The sequence below is a fragment of the Argiope bruennichi genome, chromosome X2 (genome assembly GCF_947563725.1).
Source record: "Argiope bruennichi chromosome X2, qqArgBrue1.1, whole genome shotgun sequence".
Lineage (NCBI taxonomy): Eukaryota > Metazoa > Arthropoda > Arachnida > Araneae > Araneidae > Argiope > Argiope bruennichi.
This window is the reverse complement of record NC_079163.1, coordinates 121,985,636-122,012,654: the sequence shown is the minus strand read 5'-3', so window position 1 is coordinate 122,012,654 and position 27,019 is coordinate 121,985,636. Positions and strand designations below refer to the sequence as shown.

General features: G+C 28.5%; 1 protein-coding gene across 1 annotated transcript in view; it reads right to left on the bottom strand.

The window, feature by feature from the left end:
* Positions 1 to 27,019, bottom strand: part of LOC129959637 (guanylate cyclase soluble subunit alpha-1-like) — a 331,967-nt gene that overhangs the window by 172,698 nt on the left and 132,250 nt on the right. Inside the window, exons 5-6 of the mRNA XM_056072516.1 lie at positions 4,518 to 4,714; positions 1,062 to 1,535 (exon numbers count right to left, since the gene is read on the bottom strand). Coding sequence (XP_055928491.1) covers positions 1,062 to 1,535; positions 4,518 to 4,714 — 671 coding nt within the window. The remainder of the gene's footprint in view (positions 1 to 1,061; positions 1,536 to 4,517; positions 4,715 to 27,019) is intronic.

Here is a 27,019-nt window from a genome sequence, read left to right as displayed (position 1 = left end):
AGAGAATTCCGCAGTTTACCATAAAACAATTCATCAAAATGATGAAGCTTAACCATAAATCGTAGTCAGGAATGACGAATTGAGGAAAGCAGTCATTCGTTATGCAAAGCATTACTTAATGTTAAAATCGTGCTGTCGTGATAAGAAGTTGTCACTTCTGCAGTTGCATTTATAAGCTTTGGCGGGTGCAAGTCGTGATAAATCAAACAAAAGTCTGTTAATAAGACTTGGAATATGGCTAGAATTATTAAAGATAACAGGTATGATATTGGACAGAACATGTCGCCTTTCACAGAAGTAGCACAAAACTGTACATTATTTTATTAATGAGTTTTATTTTTGCTTAATCAGTCCATGTTTTGTGTCTTTCATCTAACAGCGGGCAGAAGATGTGTTTGAAGAATATTTGAGCCCGAAGATACCTGATGTAAAGAGATTGAGCTATTAAAATTCGTTAAACTTAAACCCACATATTTGGTGAATCTTTGCGAAAGCGACAACCGGATCTGTGACTATTCAGTTTCGAAACATTATAAATAGGAAAACAATTTGAAGGCGTAATTGTGGAGGATACATGCATACTGCAGCAAGTGCAATTAGCGACATATGAGGGACAATAAAAAAAAATTAATAAAAATTAAATGAAGTTTGTAGTTAGAAGTGTAGAGGAGAAAAGAGCGATAAATTTTTAACATGCATCTGATCCCTGTATTTTTTTAGTTACACTGATATGTTCCTCTGTATAGCTTGATTTTCGAGCTTTTATACGTCTATAGAACACATTCTAAGTTTCTATAATAATTTAAAATTGATAGTGACAGATTCGAAAATATAATTTCCATGAAAAACTAATAAGCATTTTTATTTCATTGAATGAGCGTTCTAACACTATTACATACCATTTTATCTGACTTTAATAAGGTTACCAAGGTTATTGTTTGCTGATTTTCACTCTACGCTTTAAAAGATTCTACTACCTTCTTTTGCAAAAATTAACATAAAGAGGTTAATCTTCTAATAGTTGTAAAAATAATTATATTTGATAAAAAACAAGGATTCACCTGCAAAGTTTCTTTGTCTCGATGAGATGTCTTGATGACGAGTACAAATGAAACGTTGGACAGCTGTGAAATGTCTTCAAATGTAACTGCGACCTTGGGTGACTGTATGACAAAATATGAGCTGAAGTGTCGGTCTCCATCGCCGAGCTTCGACTTGAAAATTCGCAAGAGACCCTTTCCAAGCTGAACTATCTTCATGTCTCGATCCACAATGATATGAAACGGAAATACTTTGCACATGACGGAAATGGACAATCCAAGATCATCAGGATTCCTGGAGAGTTTGTCAATGTATCTCTCCGTGTCAGTATTCATGGTTTTAGAAGTGGAAACTGTAGTAACCTGGTATAAAAAATCCTCTCCAACAGATGTAAGATTGACCATAACATCTACCTGTTGCAAATTCTTTGCCGTCTCACGAATGATACCAATCATGGCCGGAGCAAAATACTTTTTATGGGGATGATGTAGAATCTGAAAATAAAAATATTCGAAACGTTGATAAATAATAAAATTTTAAATTATATTGAACAATATAGTAAAATACAAGAAGAAGATAATTCTATAATATATTATTGCATGTCCATTCTGCTTAACAAAGGAGGAAAATAACAAATATATTCGAAACTAAATTTCATCGAAACAATAAATTTGATTTATTGCATTGACTCAAATAGATCTAATAGAATAAAATATTTTTATTCAGTCGTTTTCTTTATAAGGCAACATTGTTTCCTGTAAAATGATAATTTAAAAAATCACAAATATTAAATTAAACAAAAATGTAAAATTTTTACTTTGAAAGCAATCAAAAGTATGCTTTCCTAAGAAAAAATACCTATTCCCTTTTTTGAAAGAGAGAGAAAGACCTAACTTGAAACTTCCTTTATTATGAAACTTCCTCTTATAAGTTTTAATTGAAAATGTATGTTTTTGTAGCCGTATAATAGGTGAATAAATATCCTTTCATCCTTTTTCCAGTAAAGAAAAAAAACTTTAAAAAATGAAAGAAACTTTAATTGTTTTTTAATAAAAGTATTTATTAATATATGAGGCAGTAAACTAATCTCGAGACCTAAAAAATAATTTTTATTTTGAATCCGTTGTCCAACAGTACAATTGTGGATTTTAACATAAAAACTGAATACTTTCCGGAACGAGCACTTTTTCCAGATTGAAACAAATGATACATATGATGAATAGAGCAGAAGTATGTGTGAAGGGGGGGGGTGAGGGGGAAGGTCAACAGATTCAAATGAAGTGCTTCTAGAATTTCCTTAGCTTCTATTGTAACATGCATCTGAACACGAAAACTGCACTTCTATGAAAAATTTTAGCTCGTCAGACAAAAAAACCCATTCAAAATACATATTTAGTTTCCTTCACTATTCTATGAAGTCCAAAACACTGATATACAGGACTTTAAAATTAAAAATCTGAGCGCCTGGGTAGTTCGTGTCCTTCCTGAAGGTTTGTAATTTTTTTTTTTTTGCGGCAGGGGGGTGCATAGTAATTTTTTTTTAGGGAGTATTCGAAAACGTTTCGGGGAGGCAATTCCCTATGGTTGATTTTAATATGGTTTGAGTTTATAAGTTCTTGCTTTAATAGTATTTATTTAGGAATCTTTAGCAATCATTGACCTATTATGTTGTTGTTGAGTTATCGTGGTTCGAAGTAAACATTTTCTGTTTTTATGCAATTTGAAATCCGTTCCTTTCGATTCTTTGCTGAATTTGGATGTCAATTTTCAATTTTTAGTAAAAATCATCCAAATTTTGGCCATAAGACTCTATTTATATAAGATTATCTTTTGCAATTCGTATGAATTTAATTACCATATCACTCTCCAATGGAAAGAAAAATGGAAATACTTAAACAAACGTGGAAGAAGAAGCTATTATAAATGAGTTGATAAGGCTTTGAATTTTAAAGTCTCGTCATTTGACATTCATCGCTCGACACTTTCTAAGAAAAGAGAAATACCTCTAATTTCAGCTCAAAAAAGATTATTTAAATAAAGTTACATTCTTCGACGAATGTTTGAGTGCTTCTTTGTATATTTCCTTCTCACAAGTCAGAATATTTATGTAAACTCAACAACGCCTTTGAAATAGTAGAGTAATATAATAATTCTTGAGTTATCAACGTAAAAGTCACTGAAAGCAATAAATGAATTTGAATTTTATTCTTCATAATGGTCTTTCAAGTACTTTATTGTGCAGTTTTAAAACTCTCTAGCAATGCTTTAAAATATTTTTGAAATCGAAATGTGCCATGTTATCATCAACTAAGATATTTAAAAGTAGTTATTCTCCCAATTCTTCTTTCTCAGAGCTTAATTGATGTATTCACAGCAAAATTTTATCATCGTTTAAAATTTGACGGTTTAGTTTTTCACTAATGATGAAAAATAAAATTGCGCCTTTCTAAAAAAGCAATTCCGACAATTCTCACCGCACTTAGTAGAAGAAAATCTGATGATTCCGTGTATAAGAATTTGATTTTTATCATTCTCTGTATTTTATATATATCACATCATATAAATATATCATTTTTTATATTTTAGGAACCTTTATTATTAAATAGACAGATCCTTATACGTTTTCTCTACCTTCTATTAAATAAAAATTGTAATAGACGTTATATAATAGAATTATTTATATTCCTCATGCAAGCCAATTTTACAGAATGTCTACATTAATATAAAAATTCCATAATTCTCATCCCTTTCAATAATTTTTTTATATAGAGATATTTTACATTTTGACGCTTTTAAATAATTTTGAATTTAGTTTTTAAGGCGCATTTGGAATCCTAAAATAAAAATTTTGGTATGTAACGCAACAGCCCCATTTCTGAAATTTATAATTTCATTTAATACAGTAGTGTCATTTATCAATAGTTGATTTCAACAATTGTACAAGGACTTTGTTACTGGTACTATTTTTAGCATATCACTACATTTATTAGGAGCATTTTAATAGGATAAATCATAAAAGATTCTTATTGCAAATATTAAGAATCATTTAACTGTTACTAAAAAGAATTTTTGAGCAAAAATGGCGATGACTAAATAGATCTCTTAAGTTCAACTTGAACAATAGGCATCACAAAAATCACGGAAAAGAATTTGGTTGCCATTACCTGATATAAATTCGTAAATAACATTGATATAACCTGCACGAGACCATAAATTGATCTGTGATGTTCCCTGTATCCCTCCAAAATTAGCTGGCGAGGAATATTTCAAGTACATTATATGAAATTTAGTTGCCTTCATTTTAAATAAATATATTAGAAATATTTCGTAGATATTCCTGCAAATTTAATTTTTGTCTTATCACAACTTCCTACAAATTTTGAATGATTAATAATATACCATATAGCAATTTTCTCTCCTTTGGGAAAATGGATAAACTAAATACATACTCTAATACTAAGATCTAAATGACTTACTTGCAATGGCCCATCTGGTATAGCTTCAACTCTGAGAGATGTATCTCCTTCTGCTGCAGCGACTCGAACATTCTCAACGCTGAGCCACATTTCTTCAACAGTATTCCCGAGAAATTTTAAACCTTTCCGAAACCAAGTAAGGCAGTTGTTAGCAACTGCATGGCCAACTTTCTCCAGCAATTTCTCTTCAGTTGTTCCTGAAAGGAAAAGAATTATTAAATTAAAAATGAATAATTAAGTTTCTGAATAATCATAGCAGTTAACTAAAATTCCTAACATATGAAATGCAAGAACGTGTTTTTGAAGATCGTTTTGAATTGTTGATTATTTATTTCTTTTTTCAAACTTAATTAATTATTTTTATTTTATATTTCGTATTATGAATAAAATTGTATTTCAGTTGAAAATCCAAATGAGCATTTAACAATAATTAGCATGATACAATATTCAAATAGTTGTTCAAACTCTCACATTATTGGAAATAACGCGCATATAAATGACCGTTTCACAAAAATCTTAAACGATGTGAAGCAACAATAATCCAGCAATGCTTGCAAAAATACTTTGAAGCCAGAAGGCCATGTAATATTAATTCCATATTTAATTTCAAGCAAGGGAAAGTTATTGAGAGAAAATTATTAAATAAAATCTTTATTTCAAAATCTGTAACCTTAAAAAAATCTTCATATTTAAATTTAATTCGAAAAATAATTTATATGATTACTAAATGCATTTTTAAAAATTTCAATCCCTATATTAAGATTAGGGATAGTTAAGATAAAATCATTTTCAATCAATTTGCAACAAAAATTAATTTAAATAAGAAAATTATATAGAAATAAGTAAAAAATGACAGAGGTCTATAAACAAAGTTAATCATCCTTCGGGTTATTGATTAGATCAATAACAATAAAGACACTTGCTTTTTGTATAAGTTCCTGCTTTGTGACCTCACCAACAAGAAAAAAATAGGAAGGACTTTTCTGGAAGTCTTTTTCTCCCACATGACCCACATTTGTAGTGAATGAAAAGAAAATAGAAAGCTAAACTAGTCAATCGAGGAGAAGAAATCTAATTTGCGCAGCAAGAAAGGATGGAATCACATATAGGGATCCTAAATAAATAGATCTGGATCTTTGATACATAAACGAAGGTTTAAAATTATTTATATTCGATATGAAAATAAGGAAATAACTTTATTTCCTATTCCTGATTGCAACCAACAAGGAAATATGGTACTATTTGCCAAGATCAATATAGTTTTTTTTTCTATAGCTATTATTCAATTACGTAAATACTTGGTAGTAGAAATGTTTTTGTAGTTTGATAGTTAAGCTTATCAGACTCATAAATTATTCCAATGTATTCAAAGTTTTTAAAGAAATTGAAAATAACTTTCAAATTGTTTATGAAAATGTTAAGAAATGTCTAAAAGTTTCAGAACTTCACTTGAATTTTTCAAGCTTCAAACTTGATATCCAAAAGGATTATTCTGGGATGTTTAACACTATCTTAATTGAAAAATTGAAATATGTATTGAATTAATTTAAAAATTATTATGATATCAAATTAATTAAATCCATGTAAGTTTAATTAACACATAATGAATGTATTTATATACATCCAAAAATGCATATATTTTATAGACATATTTCTTTCAAATGAATATTCTTACGAAATGATAAATTGAAAATAAATAAATTTATTTGGGAGGATATAGTATATTATTTTCGACGTCTTCTAATATACGAGCAAGTAAACAGCATTTGGCAACAATTGGACCGAGGACCTGCGAAGGAGCAAAAAGTACCTTAGTTTGGTATAAGAAAGGTAAATAGGGTTTTTAATTAATTCCATGTAAAAAATATATATTTATATTTTAGATAAAATATATCTTTTTACTTCCTGAATGAAAAGAAACAATGCAATGGTAACTGTTTAACTATATGGAATTTCTAGTAATTTCATGCCTTTGGTGGTAATATTATTGACTTAATTATAAAACTAGTCCATTTGTGCAAAGAATCAAATGTGAAATCACCCTTCAATCTTTCAGTGTTAACAACAGATACTTGAATAAGAAGACAAACAAAAAAAGATGTAACAGAAGAAATTTTAATACCATTAAATGCTTTCAATTTTTTGAAGAAGTGAATGGTTTGAAAAAAAATGCAATATAAAGAGTTATATCGATAAAACCATTAAACTATGTAAAACTTCTAAAAATTTAATGAAAACTTATAGAATATGTATAAACAATTTCGTAATATACATTCATTACTATAATAATGTTGAAGAATCTGACTTCAGATGTTGGAATAGGAGTAACATAAAAAAGTATAAACATTACAGTGATGTCACTGGATACAAATTCGATTCAAAATATTTGAAGCTTAAAGCTTTCTAAATTGCAGCATGATTTAATTCGAGAATTCTTTGATTTTCCAGATTTTGCTACATTTTTATCGAATAATTTTAAACATTAATCACTAAAAATTGTGGAATGAATTTATTTTGCAGTAGATAAAAATTTATATAGACTAAAACGGGATTATATTTAAAAGATAGATATTATTTATTTAGAATGATTAAAGAATGAAGTCTATTTTTTTATTTTTAGCTCAATGTATTATTAATTTTTGAGCAAGCAGAAGTAAAAACTTTATTAAAATATATCCTGAAGGTTATGAATTTTCTGGAAATTATTGTTCAGATAATAAACACATGGAAGGTTCATAGGCATCTTCCCCTTGTTTTACCTAACTTTCCAAATATGTTATTCAGTTTCTGAACAAAAGATGCGGGGAAATACGTATTTAGTTAATTCCTGAGTTTTCCTAAATTCTTCTTTCTCTTTATATATGTAGGACTGGGTGTGACAAAATGCCTATTCAATCCCATTTGGATCAGTGTCTAGGGTACTGATTAAGAAACTTTTAAAGAAAAACAAATAATTTATTTACAGTAAACACGATTAAAATGACATTAACAATCAAGCGGGAAAGATTATTTACACTAAAATTAGAAGTAAAATATCTAGATGGCACAAAGGGCGAAGCCTAACAAGATGTCTACTCATAGCTAAACTATGCAACGCCTCTTTCCTTCTCTGCTCTCGAGCGAATGCCAACAGCTCGCTTTATATAAAATTTATTGTCACGTGACTTAGCACTTTCGATTAGTAGAACCCATGGTGCCATCTATTACAATATAATAAAACTAAATTAAATTGGATGCGTTCAGTATAACAGTGAAATGATAATGGTCACTAATTAAAACTCTACATATATATATATATAAATCTCATCTGACGTGAAGGATAAGTCAACTCAGAGAAAATCAAAATGGCATGGAAGCTGAAATTATCCTTACCGCATAACTTCCATACGATTGAAGATAGAGAGATAATTGAAAGTTCTCTAGTGATTGCTTTATCATAACAAATAACATTTTTCTTTAAAGCTTTTCTGTAGTTTATTAGTTAGGAATCGAAGAAGTGATATTTGAGAAAAAGAAAAATGATCTTTCTCTGGCAGATAAGAAAGTGGTGCATTTGATTTTCATAAATTAATTGCAATGTGGCTTAAAATGTTTAATATTTTTATATTTCCTGCTATTTTTTATTTTATTTATGTATTTATTTAATTTTTTGAAATTAGAAAGCTGGAGATAACTGACGGATAAATTTAAACGCTGCTTCAAGATGCTTCATGAAGGAAACCATTGTTCTTCGGTGCCTAACTTGTGGTGCTTGTGATTCCTACCTGCATTTTCTGCATAAGTAGTAGATAAGTTTCTTTTTATGGAACAAAATTATTCAATATTTATTGGGAAATTATAACCTTAATCAAGTTTTGAGGAAAATGCCATGTTAACACAGGTTTTCTGATACACAAATTTACAATAGTGCAATATTCTAATTTCATGAATAACTAAAGGAGAAACTTGCATCGTTTCAGAAGCCCTTTGAACACTTTCAGTGATTTAGAAACTTCAAGGGTTTGTTGCTGATACTGTGTCTTATTCAGCATTATCGTATCTGCCATAAGACGCGCGGCTTATATTTATCAAATTTCTATACACTTATGTAGTCTTTGAATAGAAATAATCTCGTCTGTAGAAATTCGCTATATTATAGTCTTATCAAATACTTTTAAATAAAATAGATGAACTAAATAAATTAGGAAACTTTCATTTATCTTAGTATATCGCATATTCTGTCATTCTTCTTTAATCATTGAACACTTTCATGAGCTGTAGTCGGCTGAATTGAAAGAATAGCAAACTTCATGTAAAAGAATTAAGCTTAGACGCATTTAAAAGCCGAAAAATTGATGACACTGTTTGAAAGCAAATATTTTTAAAATAGTGGACCTATGAAGAGTGGGCCATTTTTATTCAACTTCTGTACTCCACCCATTTAGACTAGGATATTTACGTATGGTAAATGAGAACACTGTTTTACCATTTCAGAGGAATAAGAATTCAGTAGAATATTGATTTGTGTGTGCAGCAGAGAAAAGTTTGCTTCACTTTGTTTTAACAATCCCTCTATGTCAACAAAGAATTTCCATTTCGAGCGTAATATTTTTCGTCGTTTATTGAAGAGGCAATCATTTTGAGATGATTATGATCGATGCCGAAAAGCATATTCATACTCCATTTCAACTTGGTTTTCACCCTATTTGTAAGGCTAATATGCTAAAATAAGTATTTTGTATGTTTTTTTACCAATTAATCTGTCAAAATGGCTAGGTCTTTCAGAATTTGTTAAATGCTTTTTAATAGAAAATAAGAAAAAGATTTTGAGAAGTACACGTTATAGTAAATAAATTTCATATTCAGGGGTTCAGATTAGCGTATTTTTCTTATGCCTTCATTTGACTTATTTTTATTTGTAAACTGTTGACCTAGGGCAGCTAAAGGTGAGCTGTAAACAACTTTGAAAAATGTTTATATTTTTTTATTCATCTATTATTTTTTATTACAGCTAGTTTTTAAGTCATAAATATTCATTAATCATATACTTCATAATACATTTAGTGAACTAGTTGAAATTAACATTAATTTTTTTTTTTTTCAAAATACAACTTTTTCTGAAAGTGATAAAATAATAATGATGACGACAACAATGTACAAAAAATGCTCTTTCGCTATCATTCTTTAATTAATTAAATCACAAAAGAAATTCAATAGTTACTACTTGATATAATACCAATAAATAATATGAAATGGTTTATTGCAAAGCAAATTAATTTATCAACATAAAAGTCAGTCTTCATCAGAATTACAGTCAACACAATCTCACATATTTAACGGGCGCTGCATCACTTTAAAAATTAAGCATTATACCCGCTCTTTTCCCATCAGAATCATAATAGGTTTCTCTGCAAGTAAAGCAAATTCATTCTTGTGTTGCAGAATCTGCTTCTGAGTTCAAAATTCTGTTCATCCATTTTTTCCTCTCTAATCTTTTCCTTTTTCCTAGCCTCTCCTTTCTCTTCCTTATTTTAATTTCTTATTAATTATCTCTTTTTTTTCATTTCTAGTTTTTTTTTTGTGTGTATCAATTAAGATTGCAGATTTTCTTTTGCATCGACTTCCGTTAGCCTCTTTGTGTAGACTTTCGACAGAAATGTAATAGTTCATGGTGCATTTAACTATTAAAGCAGAAATTTTAACTACTTAAATCAAAATACAAGCTTTTAACAACTTGCTGCGTCATATGGTTTCAGATATTTTTGTTGGTTTATAAAAATGAGTTAGGAAGAGTGAGAAAATAAAGCAGCATTTGAAAACTTAATATTTAAATAAAACAATTAATAAGAATAGTAACAATATTGTTCAAGAAATTCAATAAATTTACTTATATTAAGACCTAAGAAATATTTTTTCCTTTAATTAAGGCGAAACATGTGTTGCCCAACCTCTAACTACCAATTTCGGGGCTAGGGGGGTTTGACTGAGCTTACTTAATAAGGTCCGTCATAGAAGATATTTAATGAAAATTCTGATCAAAATACAACTAACTCTCCAATATAAAACTAATTCAATAGCTACTACACTATTTCGACATCTCAAAATAATGAAAATATATTGAAACTGAAATCGAAGACATATTTCTTACAGGTAAAAAGATTAAAATGCTCACATTTATTTTCAAATAACACATTCACAACCGTTTCCTCTACTTTCTTTATGTACATTATGAAGACATAATTATATTGGTTAAACTTTAAAGGGCGCTTTTTGGAATTTTGGATATTTCTGCACCAGTTCTCAGTCCAAAAATAAAATTAATACTTACATAATATTTTTATAGAAATATTAGTAAATTCCATAATTGTTTAAAAAGTAATTATTGCTTTTTCATTGCATCCTCAAAAGTATTTTTATTGAAGGTTTCTTTAAAAATTGCGAATTCTTTGCAGCTTGAAATTTTGTATTAATGATGAATTCAATGCACATTACAAAAATCTAATTTCCAAAACGTTCCGTTCAATTATCATAAAAAAAGAAAATTACTTCTCCAAATAAATTGGCGACTGCAATTATAAAAGTATTTTATTGGATTATTTCCATTAAATCAAGACATTGAGAAATTGCGTCAGCATATTTATTTAACAAAGAAAATGTAAAAATGCATGTACTTTAGAATTGAATGAAGTTCCATGCAGATAATAATTTCAACATATAAAGTCTTTCCATGAATTGCTCATAAGCCAAAAACGCTAAGATTTGTATTATTTAAATAAGGCCGTTTTTTGTTTAAATGTTTTTATAAAAATGCTGTTTTCATTCAAAACCGTTAAGTCTATTTTTAAATTTAGCAATACTGTTTTCTGAATCTGAAAAAATTACAGCTAACTTTCTTGCAAATGTCTCTGAAGCTTAAAACAAGAATAAGTTTTATGGCTGCAATTTTAATATTTTTACATATTCGTAGTGTAATCGTTTTTAATGATTAGGTATATAAATGCGAATCCATCATTTTAAAGAGATTGTGTACATAATATTGCATGTTTGCAACTAAATCCGGAAAGTTCCATTTGAACTTTTTGACAACCTTGACAAATTAGTGTGTGACCTCTGCTTAGTATTTAAAAATATTTTTTTAAAGATAATAATATAAAAATATTTTGTGGTGAATGATATAAGCAAAAGATAATTCATTTATATATAGCATTGAAGGAGAAGCATATAGAATTTGGCGAAAAACAAATCAAGGTTGTTTTCTTAATACGACATTGTTCATTGAAGTGTCGCCAAACCTGTGAGAAAATTTTAGAAATCTCCAGCACGTTGTATTTACCAGATGTTGCTCCTTCAATCTACTATTTGTTTCACTCATACAAAGTGCCCTTTCTTCAGAGAAGCTCAAATTATATGCAGATATCATAAATTAGCTTGATAACTGGACTGCATTTAAACAATTAGACTTTTTTCTCAATATATATTTGTTACCCAAAAAATGCAAATATTGTAGTTTCTAAGGATAGATATTTTGAATAAATTTATCTTAAATTTTTATAACAGATAATTGTTTTTTTGTAAATAAAAAAAGGACTTAATCGCATTTATGCAACTAACAAGATACGATTTTCTTTTATCCTTTCGAACATTACTTTAGGGATTCCAGAATTTAATAAATTAACAGAACTACCATTGAAAATCAAGTTTCAGTACATTCAAATTTAACAGAACTACCGTTGAAAATCAAGTTTCAGTACATACGGATTTAATTTTTTGAGTGTGCAATTGTATATGCATTTAAAGGCCATTTAAATATTTGCAATCCGAGATTTTCTAATCTGAAAAGTACCTTTGTACCATCAAAAGAAGTTTCCTTATCCATGTCATCAATTATAACGATTAATGCTGATATCTATTAGTTCATAATAGTTTCTTTCCATTGCATCTCTAAATATAACAAAAATTCAAGTATTATCATAAAATATTTCACTTGCATACCATTCATCTTTTTTCATGATACTACTAATAATGTAGCTAACGTGACATTTTTGTCGAGAATATTCCCTTCTATATTATTTCCTTTGACTGATAGTTTTAAAAAACACGCTGAAAGAAACTGCCCAAGATGACACGTTTTATGTATCGTTGTATGTATTTCCTAATATCATTCATTCATTACCTAAAGAGAATTGCTAAGTCTAATCTTGATCACAAAATAATATCCTGTAGTAAAAATCTGTGGATATTACATATAAATAAATTCAAATGAGTGAAATAATTTTTACCATTTTGCCATGCTTTCCTAACTTAATTCTATTTCTTCCAGGAATGTCCATAATTTCTTATTATTTACAGAATGAAAAACAGTAAAAAAAGAAACGAATATAAAATGAAAATACTTTACATATTTCCACCTGAGAGCCTTTTGAAATGACGTTAAATTCATATTTAATTTGTAAATGATCTCTTAGAAATTGTTAATGATATTTCTTATTTTTTGATACACGTAACTTTTAATACCTTCAAAACCTTTCAATTATCTAATTTAGTGGATTCTTGCTGCATAACTGAGTCATTTCCCCTGATAGCACTCTCATATGATGGATGTAATTCGGCTTGTTATCTAATTAAATTGAAATCTGCTTTTTTATTCGTTGTACAGTGTCATCTTCACTTCATACTTCTTGTAAGATGGGTTATGAAATCCAAAATTAAATGGCTGAATGACTAAATTCTTTAAACAAGGAAGACTGTTTAGTATAAATTAGTGAAAATGTACCGATTCATTTTCCTCCGGCTAAAATTTTTGGGGAAGAATGTGTCACATTCTATTTTATATATATAAAAAAGATAAAGATAATGGTACAAAATGTTGTTTGGCATTTTCTCCAACATTCAAATATGCAAGTTCTTTTTAATTAAAATATTTTGCTGGTCTTTAAATGTCTCCTCTTTTACCTCTACATTATCTCAGCCTATAATAAACGAAAAGCAGACATAGGTTGAAAATAATATTACAAAAGTCAACTTTGTTGAATTTTAAATTTTTGATTATTAAGCAGATGTGTTAATGCGTGTTTAAATATAACCTGTAGTGGATAATAAAGACGAAGGCTTTATTTATTTTATTTTAAAAAGTTCAGGATTTATGATACTCTACTCATGTGAAATGAAGTGTGAACCTAACTTAGAACTAAAATATAAAATAGTAAAATTATTTGTTTTCTGTATCTATATTATGAATAAAAGAAATAACTTTAACAGGGATAGCATAGTTTATAAATGCGGAAGAATTATGAGAAAAAATAAATTTAAATATTTCCTTCAAAGGAATTTTATTATTTACATATTCTTCCTCATTCTAATTCTAAAATTTTCTTGTTGTCATTACATATTTTTCTATGTGATAAAAATAATTGGGAATAAGAAAACATAATATCAAGCTAATAAAAACTTATAATGCATTGCATAATTAAGTTTTTGCATATAGTTGCAAGCATCTTAATACATTTTACATACATTTTTTTAAATGCATGTATATTACAATTATGAAAAATTTAATCTATAAAATCGTTTTAATCTATAAAATTGTTCTTAAAATCCAGTGGATATTTTCAAAATTTCAAAACTTCTGAAAATTTATTTTTAAAAAATAAAAACTTTGCTGATTTATTGATTTAAAGTGATATGCTAAAATATTTGAACAAATGAAAATTTATGATTTGTGAGGATAAAAGAAAAACAGTAAATTATTAAAAATATTTTTGATTCAAATAAAATCTTCCCGCAACTCCTCATTTTTTAACCGATACTACTTTTTACTTAGATACAAATTTAAAGTTCATTGGGTTTTTTTACATTAATTAACTATGTAAGAGAAAAAAATAGGCAACATGAAACATCTTAATTTCATTAAAAAAAATCGTTAACATTGTCAATATGAAAATTTGAAGATATTTTTGTAAAAAATACATATGCTTTTGTAGACTAATAGAGAAAACCAGGAGTTCTAATAAAGAAAACCGTACAGACTTTTAGCTTCAACTATAAGCTTAAACTTTTTAGCAATATGCTTAGACGATGCAGCAATATTTTTAGCAATATGCTCGACGATGCAGAAGATATTGCGTAAGATCCTGAAGTTTTATCCATATAAGATAACACTCATCAACTGATCAGAATTTTGGCAATTTCTGGTTGTGAGGTGGTTCTGGTTCACTTGAAAGGCATTGTGTATGAAGGACCTGTTCCTGACATTCCTACTTAAAAAATTCAAATAACATTACAAGTCAGACGAATAAATGCCAATATGCTACGAGCCTCCGTCGAAACCCTCGTGTACCGTATGCAATTATTGGAACATCAAGTTGGTGGTCACCTTGAGCCAGATTTGTAAGTTGTTATAATAAACGTTTTTCATTGGTATTTGGCGTCTTGCTATTTACTGTTTCCATTGGCAATTATGTATTCTTTTTCCACATATTATGCGTTTTCCAGCGCTCCCTATCGGCGTTTTTGGTACTATTTTTTTCCTTGATAAATCGAAACCGCATACTTTAATGTGTATGGTGACCAAATTTTGTTATATTTTGTCCAGTGTATAACACGCTACAGGCTTCCGAATACCTCCTGTTATTTCTTGATCACCCTTTACTTTCAATATAAAATTCTAGACTCAAAGAATTAAAAAAACGGTGCATTTGCTTCAAATGATGAATTTCTAAGCTGAATCAAACTTTTTATACATATTTCCTGAACTCTGATGCACAATAGTTCATTTAACTTATGGAATGTAAAATTCTCTAACATTCCTTCAATTCAATTAATTTAATGTTTACATATAATTTGGGAATTACGCGCGATTTTATTTACATTAAATCTGCAATATGTTTTCTCTAGAATAAAAACAAAAATTTTAAGGTTTGAAAGCTTTCTGAATTTTCGAGCTTTAAAAAAAACCAATAACTCCAGTAGGATATTAAGAGCGACTCTCTTTTAAAGGTACAAGATATGATTACCTTTCCTATATTAAATTTCCATATCATACAGGGAACGTTTTATTCCCTTTTTGAGGAAGACGTCAATTTAAATATTTTAGAACACGTGGTTGCTAAATTGCTCGCAAAATATCATTTTAAATTCTACTGGTTAGTATATCGATTGCAATTTCCTGTATTATGAATCCGTCTCCTTTTCCATCATGAAAGGAGAAGGAATCAATCAGCTGAATAAATAAATTAATTATTAAGTAGGAAACTGGGAACATATATGTATCTGATTCCCAAAAGCTAGAACTAGTTTTATTTCATTACATATCATTCATATTGCGTGGTTCTGTATTTCTCCTAGTTTGCTATAAATATTTCGTAAATTCATATCAATAACTGATTCTGATTTCAGTACATTTAATCTCAATATGAGCCATAAAGGATAAGTCAACTTGTATGCGATTTGCAATTTTAAAACACAAATGGCAGTACATGATTTCCAAAAAATTATAAATCAAATGCTACGGGAGCTATAATACTTCACAACCATCTGCATTTCATTAATTCCAAAATATAAAAATGACCACAAAATAATATATGCACTAAGTCTTAAAAATTGAAATTATAATAAGTGGCCTATTATTTTCTACAGTTTTAAACTAAAGGCTTATTTTTTTTAGTTAGATTAACCCACTATATGAAAGAAGATGCATGAGTACAATTTAGAATTGAATTTTTTAATTGTGAACTGTGAACAGATGGCGAGATAACATTTCTGATGGCACATCTCTTAAAAAATTCTCGTTTCACACCTGTAATTATAATTTAAAGGACAATTTTCATGCCACAACTGGAAACATTAGTTAGAATTGTGTTTCGACTCAGCTTTGAAACAAACACTTTATCCTTAGTTGACCCCCCACCCACGTAAAAAAGTTCGCAGGATACTACGGGTTAATTCTCTCGGTATCAATACCACTTTCGAAAAGTTTTATTTGATTTATAGAAACGCATGAACATCAACACCAACAATATATTGAAAAAATTCCAAATGCTCGTTTCCTTTATAATTCGAAATATCTCAAGGCTAAGAATGCTCACGCATTGATTTTTCCAATTGGAAAATAAAAAAAATATATATATATTCATACTGGCTTTCTTTATAGCCATGAGAAGTCGTATTTATCATTTCATAAATAACAACATAATTTCAGAAATATTTGCGATTTCTAATTAATATAGATTGTGAACTCTCAATCGAATATTTTATTTTAGCAAATTTTAGTTTTCAAATAATGTATTTTTCATTTTCAGAATTTATGGTTCAACCGATTTTTGTTGATTCTTTGGATGAATGCATATTCATGCTGATAAACAACGGAAGCATAATTTTATGAAATGCGCATCCTTTTTCTTGATTATACAAACTGATAAAATGAATTAAAACTATTTGCATTATATTAATGACTAAATAATTTGCTTTGTATAAAAATTATAAATATTACTTTATATGAGGTTCAAATATAAATTTGCAATTCGTATATAATGATGAAATGATATTGATTCAAAATGATATTGTCTTCAGATATATTCATTTGGCATTATCAGCTCGATTAAGTGTTTGTTATTGTGTTTTACGTATTAAAAAGATAAGCATTGCTTTATACGTTAAAAACATGTTCAATATTCGAAATGATGAAATCCAATTGACTCCAAATGGTGTTACCTTCAGATTTTTTAAAGTTTACATTAGAAATGCGTCCATTGTTTCTTTAAATTTCATTTTTAATTACTAACTTCATTTATTATGTTTTTTATTTCAATCATTGGCCATCCTAATATTGAAATTAAAGAACCTGGAAATTATTTGATATCCAGAAAAGTATCTAAATCACATTATTATCGTTGTTGACCTATCTTTTCATTTCCTTTTTTTTTAAATTTTATATATCTCACCTATCTCAGACTGTATTAGTAACTGATTATTTTAATTCTTTTTGGCAGTTTTAAATTAAAAGAAAAATACAAGTCGTACATTAGGAGAATGAATATTCTTGGTTTCTAATGAGGTGAAGTTCTATGAAGCAGTTTTAAAATATCCCTACGTTGAAAGAAAAAAAAATGTTTTTTCAAAGCTTTATTCATCGGTTTTGGGTAAATAATAAAAAAAAATTAAGTGGCTGGGAAAAGCACCTGACAGGGAAACAAGAAATGCCTACGTTTCATTTCTTCATTCAAAGAAGTTAAAATCCGATTGAATGCAAATGGTTCTCACTTAATACCACTCAAAAAAATTGCTCGTTTGCAGAATCACCTCTTTCATCTTTATAACTCTCAAAAGAGAGGATTTTTTAAAAATATATCTTTCTCCAAATACATTCTGTTAAACATTGAGTAGTGATGTTATAAAACGCACTATCTTATTGTTCAACTATATGATTACAGATTAATACTTTCGGAAAAGATTTAATAAAATGATCGGTTTAAAAAGCAATAAAAAAAACTCGTGGAAATATAAATTTGAATCAAGCTGGAATGTAGGACATTATATCATTGAGTTATTGAAAAAAAAAAACTAATCAGTATTTGCTGTTCATGATAGAAATACTTTTATGCTTGCTGGAAAAAATATATTATTTGTCTGAGATGATATTTTGTTAAAAAATTTAAAAAATAAATAAAATAGAACGAATAGATATATAGTTACTCACGCTACAAAACAAGCTGTTAGTACTGATCATTGGCTCTACTGGTCCAAAAAATAAATGAAAATAAACATGCTCTATTAAAATATCATAAGTTTCAAAGGCAAGGAATTAAATTAAAATAAATATTTCAATAAAATTTAATTACTAATTTTATTAAATTTAATTTAATACGCTAATGAATGTAAATTTAAAAACTTAAGAGAAATAATGTAAGCTCCAACTTTAAGAAATATTTTCTTTTAGATTTAATTTAGTTTTTTAAAAGAGTCAACTTATATTTTAAATCATCTTCAGATATAAATGTTGTGATGAAAATCGGAACTACATTTTCGAACTAAATAAAAAGTTACCAATGTATTGAAACCTAACTGAATTCTTTAATTGCAGGCTATATGAATTTTGGATACAATTTTTTTATTATAGCTGACATAAACGTGTTGCTGTTTATATATTATATAAATAGCTGTAAATCACATTTTTCTAACGTTTTATTTCGTACTATCCTTAATCACGAAGGTACTATTAAACTTCGATGTATATTCCTGAACCTAATTTAATTTGCAGCCACAATCTGGCAAATGAAAAATGACAATTTAATATCCACATTGAAGTGATAGTTCAATCATCTGGTGATTGCGGTGAAATAATTTCAATATTCTTTTTTAAATATGCAACAAAACTGTTCCATTTACTGTAACCGACAACTGCGACTGATAAGATAAATTACAGCAAATCTGATGAGATATAATTGTGGTGAAATTGGTTAATGTAGAAACTTAATTGATGAATAATTTTTAATCTTTTATATATTAAGTGGTGAAATTTAGTCTAACGCTTTTTCATTCAAGAGAAATAAACTTATTTCAAAAATTAGACGCAAATTTTTCTGAAACATAGAATAATTTATTTTTAGTATTTCTCCTTACATTCAAGAGAAAGTTTTTAAGATATGAGTTTTGATTTTTATCAAATTATGCTTTCAGCCAAGATTTAAAATATAATTATTCTCATATGAATTCAATAATAGTTTTTTTTTTATATAATTCTAACACTGTTATATGCAGAATAGACTGGTTCAAAGATATTTAAGATAATATAGGGGAAATAGGGCAAGTTAATTAACGAGAACAAGATAAAAAAATCACTTAATTTATGTTCATATTATTTACCGATATTGCCAGCACTCCACACTGCTAAACACAAAAACATCACACGAAGAAGTCATTGCTGCCATTTTATTGTTGCATGATACTCGAGCATTTTGACTAACGTGTTGAAATTTACAGGATATGCAACGCAATATTTCGCTGATTAGTAAAAATACTTGTTGAGTTATTCTTTGTTATACATGGCTACCTCAGACTGATTAATGTAGTTTTATAATCATTATTCATGTGTAACTTATTCTTGTTTAACCTACCAAAAATTAGTCTTTTAACATTTCTAGTTGAGGCAAGATGGGAGGGATAAATTGACGACTCCATCATCTTGACCCAAGTGCTTCTTATCATTTTCTATTTGATGTTTATATGTATTTATTACTTATTTTGTGGAATTTCTTTAATCAATATGATTAATAAACAGCTTCAAACCATATTGTAAGTAGCATAAATATACAAGTAATATTTGAATAATCTCACCATTGAGATATATGTTAGTTCTAAAGAAATTACATAAGGCAATAAGAAGAATTAGAGCAACAAAAGCGAAGTAATTGAGATACAAAAAGAATTTTTACTAAAGAATTGAAATATGTTCCCTGACACACGTGAGCTGAAACTTTCTAAGAAAGCTCCAGCATGAGACCTATTTTTACTCTCAATCAGGAAACTAGGACAGAATTTTGCAAAAGCTATATCTGATGGATTTAGTATTATATTTTAAAATAGGAATATTGTATTGATTATATTCAAATAAAAATTCATCCAACTTGTGCGCTACAAGAAAAGGATATTTTAATAACATATGCAAATAAAAACAATTCATCTTTATGGCTGAACTTAATAAAAATGGCTAACTATTAACATCGTCATCTTTTCCCGGTCACCCTTATCTATGATGTTTTAAACGATTATTATTATAATTAATCTCGTAACAAAGCTTTCTAACTATCCATCCACAATGCATCTACAAATGCAAAACTGATGAATGATGAAGAACAATATCCTATAGCATGAAATATGAATAACATCCAACTTGAACATAAGTGTCTTATCTTGAAACCTGCTACGTATTTTCATCTAAATGTTACCATCAATTACCAGACAAGTCATATCACTGACTCTCCGACCTGCCCGAAGGTACACGGATAAATAATACTGAATGACCGGACCGCCGCAACAGCAACACTGGTGGGAACTGTGGTTGAGTCCTAAGGGCCATCACCGGCCACGAGTAAGGAAGTGCATCCAGTCATCGATGGGAAGAGCCAGATCCCCCACCATTTTGTGTACCCTCCAGGATGGCGAGATCCACCCATCATTTCGAGGTGCCCCCCCCCCGGATTTAATTACGAGACAAAAAAAAAACTTTTTACCATGTATTGGAAATTAAGTAAATTATCATTCATTGCAGATACGAGGAATAATATTGTAGTGCATATGCACTGCAATATTATGGTCTAGAGTGTTACTAAATAAAACCACTTTAAACATACTCTTTGTGATTTAGATCATAGAAATTTGCCATCAATGATATTAATTAAAGAACAGGATTGGTCAGATTTTTTTATAGAGCAAACTCCAAGCCTGATCAATCTGCTCAAGACTTATGATATCAACTTTAATATCTATTTAGAGATTATTTGAATAATTAAATCACAGAAATCATTGAACCCTAAATTCTAAATAATATAAAACGCTTTTGCATATTTCTCAATAAATCTGCCAGCGAGGATTTGGATAGTTGAAATATTTGATTTTATATTAATTAAAATTGAAATGTTTATTCAAAATGCGTACAATGAATAATATATTTTACACGTGTTACCTATCGATGCGATTCGTTATTTAACACGTGTTTAAGCATGAAATATTTGAAGGCAATTTTGTGTTTATTCAATTTTACAATTAGCTTGTTGATAATATTAAATGGTAGTTGTATAAAGCGTACTTTCTTATTTATCCATCTCTATTTCTTTAGAATTTTATTAATTCGTTTGACATCGTTTAGACGATTGAAAGCTCTTTTCATAAAAATAGTGCTTTCACAGACTTCAGACCTTATTTCCTCTTATGCCTGTATGTCCTGGGATTTAAAATATTTTCAAGATAGGCTTAATACATCATTTTATTAATGGATGGTTCTATGTTGAGGTGTGTAAATATACCCTAAAATATCTTCTTTTTTTTATCTTATATGCATATTGTATTTTTGTCTAGTAATTTTATGGTTATTCAAACAATCAAAAGTGCAAAACCTTCTTTTTTAGCAAATATTGACCTATTATTGTGCAATTTTTCAGGTTGCACTGAACAAAATAATAATAATAATAATTTTGGATTATTTTCTAGTTTTCGAATGTAGATCTTAATTCTTATTATAACTAGTATTGAAACTCAAACCTAATTTCTTTCAAATGCACTATCAGGTGGAGCCATTTCTATAGAATTAAATTAAGTTACTTACTTAACATTAAAAACAGTTTAAAACATTAAAAACAGTTTATTACTATCATGATTGTGGAAGAATAGATCATTTCAAAGCTCTCATATATATGCAAGTAAACAAAAATCGAATACTAAATTCCTGTTTCACAAACATGAAACAAGTCAAGTTAAATAAAAGTGTTTCAAGAAAAAGTTATCTATTATTTAATGAAAACAAAGTAATCTGCCATTTCTTTCCACACTGTGTATATTATATTTGCTACTGTTTTCTGTTTAGACTTTTATTCACCAGCTTCTTGAAAAATACAGAAGAATGTTTATTAAAATTACAGTTTCGTTATTAAAAAATAACGATCCGTGATATATTTATTATTATTATAAACGAGGAGAAATGTCTGTGCTTTATTTCTGAAAAACACCACATGATTGCAAAAAGAATCCTCTTGGAGTGGAGCGATTTAATCGATGAACAACTTCCCCATTTCCAAATGCAAATGTCTTTCAAACATTTAGATTTTTTATGGTCTCACTCTGAATGCATTATTTCTCTTTTTTCACCATCATTTCTCCATCTTTTTGCAATAGGAATGATTTGAATGTATATAAAAACATATCTAGGCAGAAGACAATCAGGGTTCGGGGCTGTTTGCGTGTCTAATATACGGAGTACCTAAATTTAGATCCATAGGATTCTTATCTGAGAGTTTGCGTGGAAATTCAAAGTTTTCTCATTCTACATTTGATGGGGCTTCACACGCTCTTCTTGAATATGTGCATCAAAACGGAAGAATACATTTATTTGAAAAAAAAATCCCATCTTTGAACTTTGCAAACATGGATATACTGTTTAATTTCAAACTAGACTAAAGTATCCTTTTTTTTAATGATTTACATATGTCTATCTATAGATAATTCCCGAAGTTCTCTTTCTGTGGACTGAAATGAAAACATGAATAGTTTGCTGAACATTTAACTGATTAGAAACAATCTTTTCATATTTGTTTGTGTTTTGGAATATACTTCACAAAAATTTTACTGATAATTTATTTTCAATTTGTGTGGCTCTGTAAACTTTTTCTGGGATTATTTTTTAACATAATGTCTAAATTAATGACACGTATTTTTAGCAAATATATCAAACCATATTATAAACAAATGATAAACTTCTAAACACGCAAAAACACATGTTTGAAGGTATCATTGATAATATCACGATGAATAAAAAAAAATTGCTTTTAAAAACTGTTGCAAACAGCAACAGAAATTTAGCCACGATTTTTGTCTGCTGACTCTTTCATTTTGGTAACTTTCTCTGTGGGAATTATTATATAAAGTCTGTGAACTTCAAGATGGTTTTGGATAAATGACAATTTGAAATCTAGCACTTTTTAATGGTACATAGAGCTTTCACTCTTGCAATTTTCAATTTAGATTCCTTTCAGAAACAGGTAATAATTACTTATGCAGTAGAAATGGAAATAATTGTAAATTAACTGAAATAAAGAGAGGTGATATTCAAAAAGAAATACAATATTAATTTAATTATATTAAAAACAATTTTTAAGCTACAAGCTTACTATCTTGAGGCCAGAGAAGGTAATTTTGAGCTATATTAAGACAACGAATAGGTATACAATCATCGGAAGTATTTCTAATCTTCAATGGATTAAGCAAAAGCCGAAACTCCATATATACAATCTTCAGTCATATTAAATCTCGAAACTTAAAGCCTTTCATTCTGATGTCGAGATTTGGTTACCAAACCTCGTAGTTTGCATATAGTACTGAAAAGAAAGCAAGACTTAAAATAAATGTTAACAAACTTTTTTTAAAAGTTTTCTGTACAGCACTTTCCTTCTGTTTAAGAAAAACCCGCTTACCCCAATAGCACTGAATCCTTTTAATAATAATAATAAAAAAAAATGTTTTTCTATTATTGATTTCAATAGAAATGTTTAAAAAAATTGGTTGCATCTCTTCAGAGGGAAATAAAGTTATCTTTAAATAGTATTTTAACTCCGGAAATGGAATAGCAGACAGTCTGAGAGACTGAAATGAATTTATTTTTAAAATATAAATAACAGGGTGTCTTCCATTTCAGAGGAATTTTTCTTATCAGTTTCTAGATAAGACCTCTATTTTCCTTTTGTTACATGTAACGTGGTAACTCGCTACCGCATATGATCGAAGTGGAAATTGAAAAAGGATGTGATAAAAACCTTCCTTGACATTATTTACATTTCGTACAATGCGTTCAATTGAAGATGTAGAAAAATGCATGACAACTTCCAGAAAAATGCCTGTACTATTTGTTTGGTTTATTTTTTTTCTTTGTACTCATAAGTTCCAGTTCGGAAATGTTCTTTGAACGAGATGCCAATAGAATGTATGTTTGCTTTTCATGGAATATAGTTTGTCAATATATGTTTCACTTTATACTTATAATAGAAAAATTTATGTGGGAACGGTTGAGTGTTTATTGGAAAGAATGAGCGTAATATATAGTACAGGGAATATATATATATAAGATGCCCCCCAAAACTGGAACAAGTGTTTATATTACTAAATACTGCACCTAGAAATATTCTTTCAAATGTAAAATTTTATGAAAAAAAAGTAGACAATATTATTAAAGTAATTTATCTTCAGTGGTGGTTTGAAAAATGTAAAGACAAATCATTCTGTTTTTATACGGCCCCATAGTGTAAATGTTTCAATAATTAAAATATCTTTCTTAGATTCATCTATGTACACACAAAGTTTGATGCTTCTATCTACAAAATTTGCTGAGATATGCTTATTTAAAAATTTATTGGGGCTTATCGCGATTTTGTATGGAAATATTTATTACATTCAAATTTCGATGTCAACGTTCATTATATCAAAATTTGAGAAACTGAATCCTTAAAATGTCTCAGAGAAGTAACAGAATACCTAAAGAGAAAAGAAAACTTATTTACAATTGTTTTTGTGATACTACGCTTTCAGAAAAGAATAATATATTTCAGCTATAAGAAACATTTTGAGATTATATTGTATGCTATATTCATGGCGGTCTAATTGCAGAAGAATACTAATGTCGTTTATTTTTCCAGCATCCTTTTAGAAAATAAACTTATTGAACGTTTAAGCGATTGCAGAAAACAGGATAATTACTTCCTCATGCATAACAAGGTTTTATACAATAGATATAGAAATTGACATTTTAATTTGTTTATTTTTCAAGTTGCCTCATGCTAGTGTGGGAACATTTAGTTGAGAATTTACCATTTAAAAGAAGCACAGAAAATACTTCAGAGTCATTCCATATAGGATTCGTGGGCTCTACGGACAGAGACAACGCCTTTTTGATCAGCATCTAAAGTTTTACAAATTGGCACCACTTCAGGAGGAATCGAATATTTCGATTCTCAGAAATATAATTTCGAAAGACGAACATCGCTTTAATAGAAATACAAGCCTCAATCGTCGAAACGATTACTTTTCAAACGAAAGACACCTGTTTATCTTACTAGTATGTTTAAATATATTAGGAACAATTTTCTACAAATGTGTGGTATGACATTTTTAGAAGATCTTTGATTGATCCTGTTTTGTACAGTAGTATGCTCTATGGGAAGGCAATATGTCTGAACCCCTTGGACTTTGATAGTATTACTACAGGTGGCTGTAATACGATGGTTGAATGCTGAATTACTTGCTAGATGGTTGGCTTAGAAGGGCATGTTGAATTCAATCCTATATTCGCCTTATTTGACTCCATTTCACTTTTATTTGTGAGTTTGCTTAAGTTCTGTTTGTAACTCATCTCCTCTAGACGTAGCAGATTACAGAAGTAGCAATAGCAGACATCTGTACATATGCTTATCAACAGCTGTCTAAAATTGCTTCTGGTTAAAGTCAAATTTAACACAAACCCCAGGCAGAATGTGGATGAATCATCTAAACACTTATAATAAACAGTCCATTTGACCAAAAGTTTCCTAATATGTTTCAGTCAGTCGAAATTAAATAATGGTGAGCTTTACTCAAATCAAGTGAGCCCTTTAGGATCATAATGACCTTTAACATTTACTAAAATATTCCTTCAAAAAACTAGATAAGATAGATAGACTAGATAGATTTGATAAAACTTAGATAAGTATTACTCATTGTAGAATTAAAATTGCTGAAATGAAAAAAGACCATATTCTTGATTGGATAAAAGTAACTTCTAGTATGACATTTAAAAACGAACCGGCTAACATGAAAATTTTAATTCCAAAGTTCTTAAAAATAATAATATGTTAAAATGGACGTAATAATGTAAGAAAACATGAAATGTAATAATATTGCATTTAAACTTTTTTTTTCTCAACGTATAATGTATATAAAGTTAGAAAGTAAATCTAATAAATGCTATCTATATACAATTATAAAAATACCATTAAATATTTAAAGATATTTTAGCAGTTGTTTTCCTCAAATTTAATTTTGTCTGTTTTTTAATGAATGACAGTTTAGGTGGAATACTTATAATACCTCCAAGTCTAGGACAAATTTAAAAGCAGTGAAACGATTTTAGACGCATTATTTTGAAAGAAACTTAAAAGTATCACAGAAACACATTTGATCCAGCTTTAGTACGTATCTGAAAGGTTTTCGATGCATTTTGAGATATTTTACAATAAAAGGATCGTTATAATATTTATAATATTTCAGTTTGAATCACGACAACAAAGAGTTTTAGTGCGTGCCCAAATGCTTTTCAAAGCATTTTGGAACCTTTTACAACAAAGAGACATATTTTTAAAATATATTACACTTTTGTTTGAATCATGACAACATGATAGGCAAAATAAAGCACTTATATTTCAGGAAATAGCCTCTTTGACACGTATTCAGGTGTAAATTCAAAATTTCATATGGAGAGTGTTTATGGAAGTGCCATTTCTTTTGACGGAATATTATAAAAAAATATCGCGAGCTATATATTAAATGCAGTAATATTGCATATTTCCTTAATTCTATATAATTGCCATTCTCTACTGACTACGTTATCATTTTGCATATAGGTTGATATGATAATTAGAACTTCAGATGATTATATGGTTTTATAGTTATCGAGAAAAAGCAAAATTATTATCATCAGAATAGAACTTTTTTTTTTTTTATTTAAGATGTCAAAAATAATCTAGACTTTTTTCATGATCTACATTCAGAATCATCCCAATCAAAAAATGCGA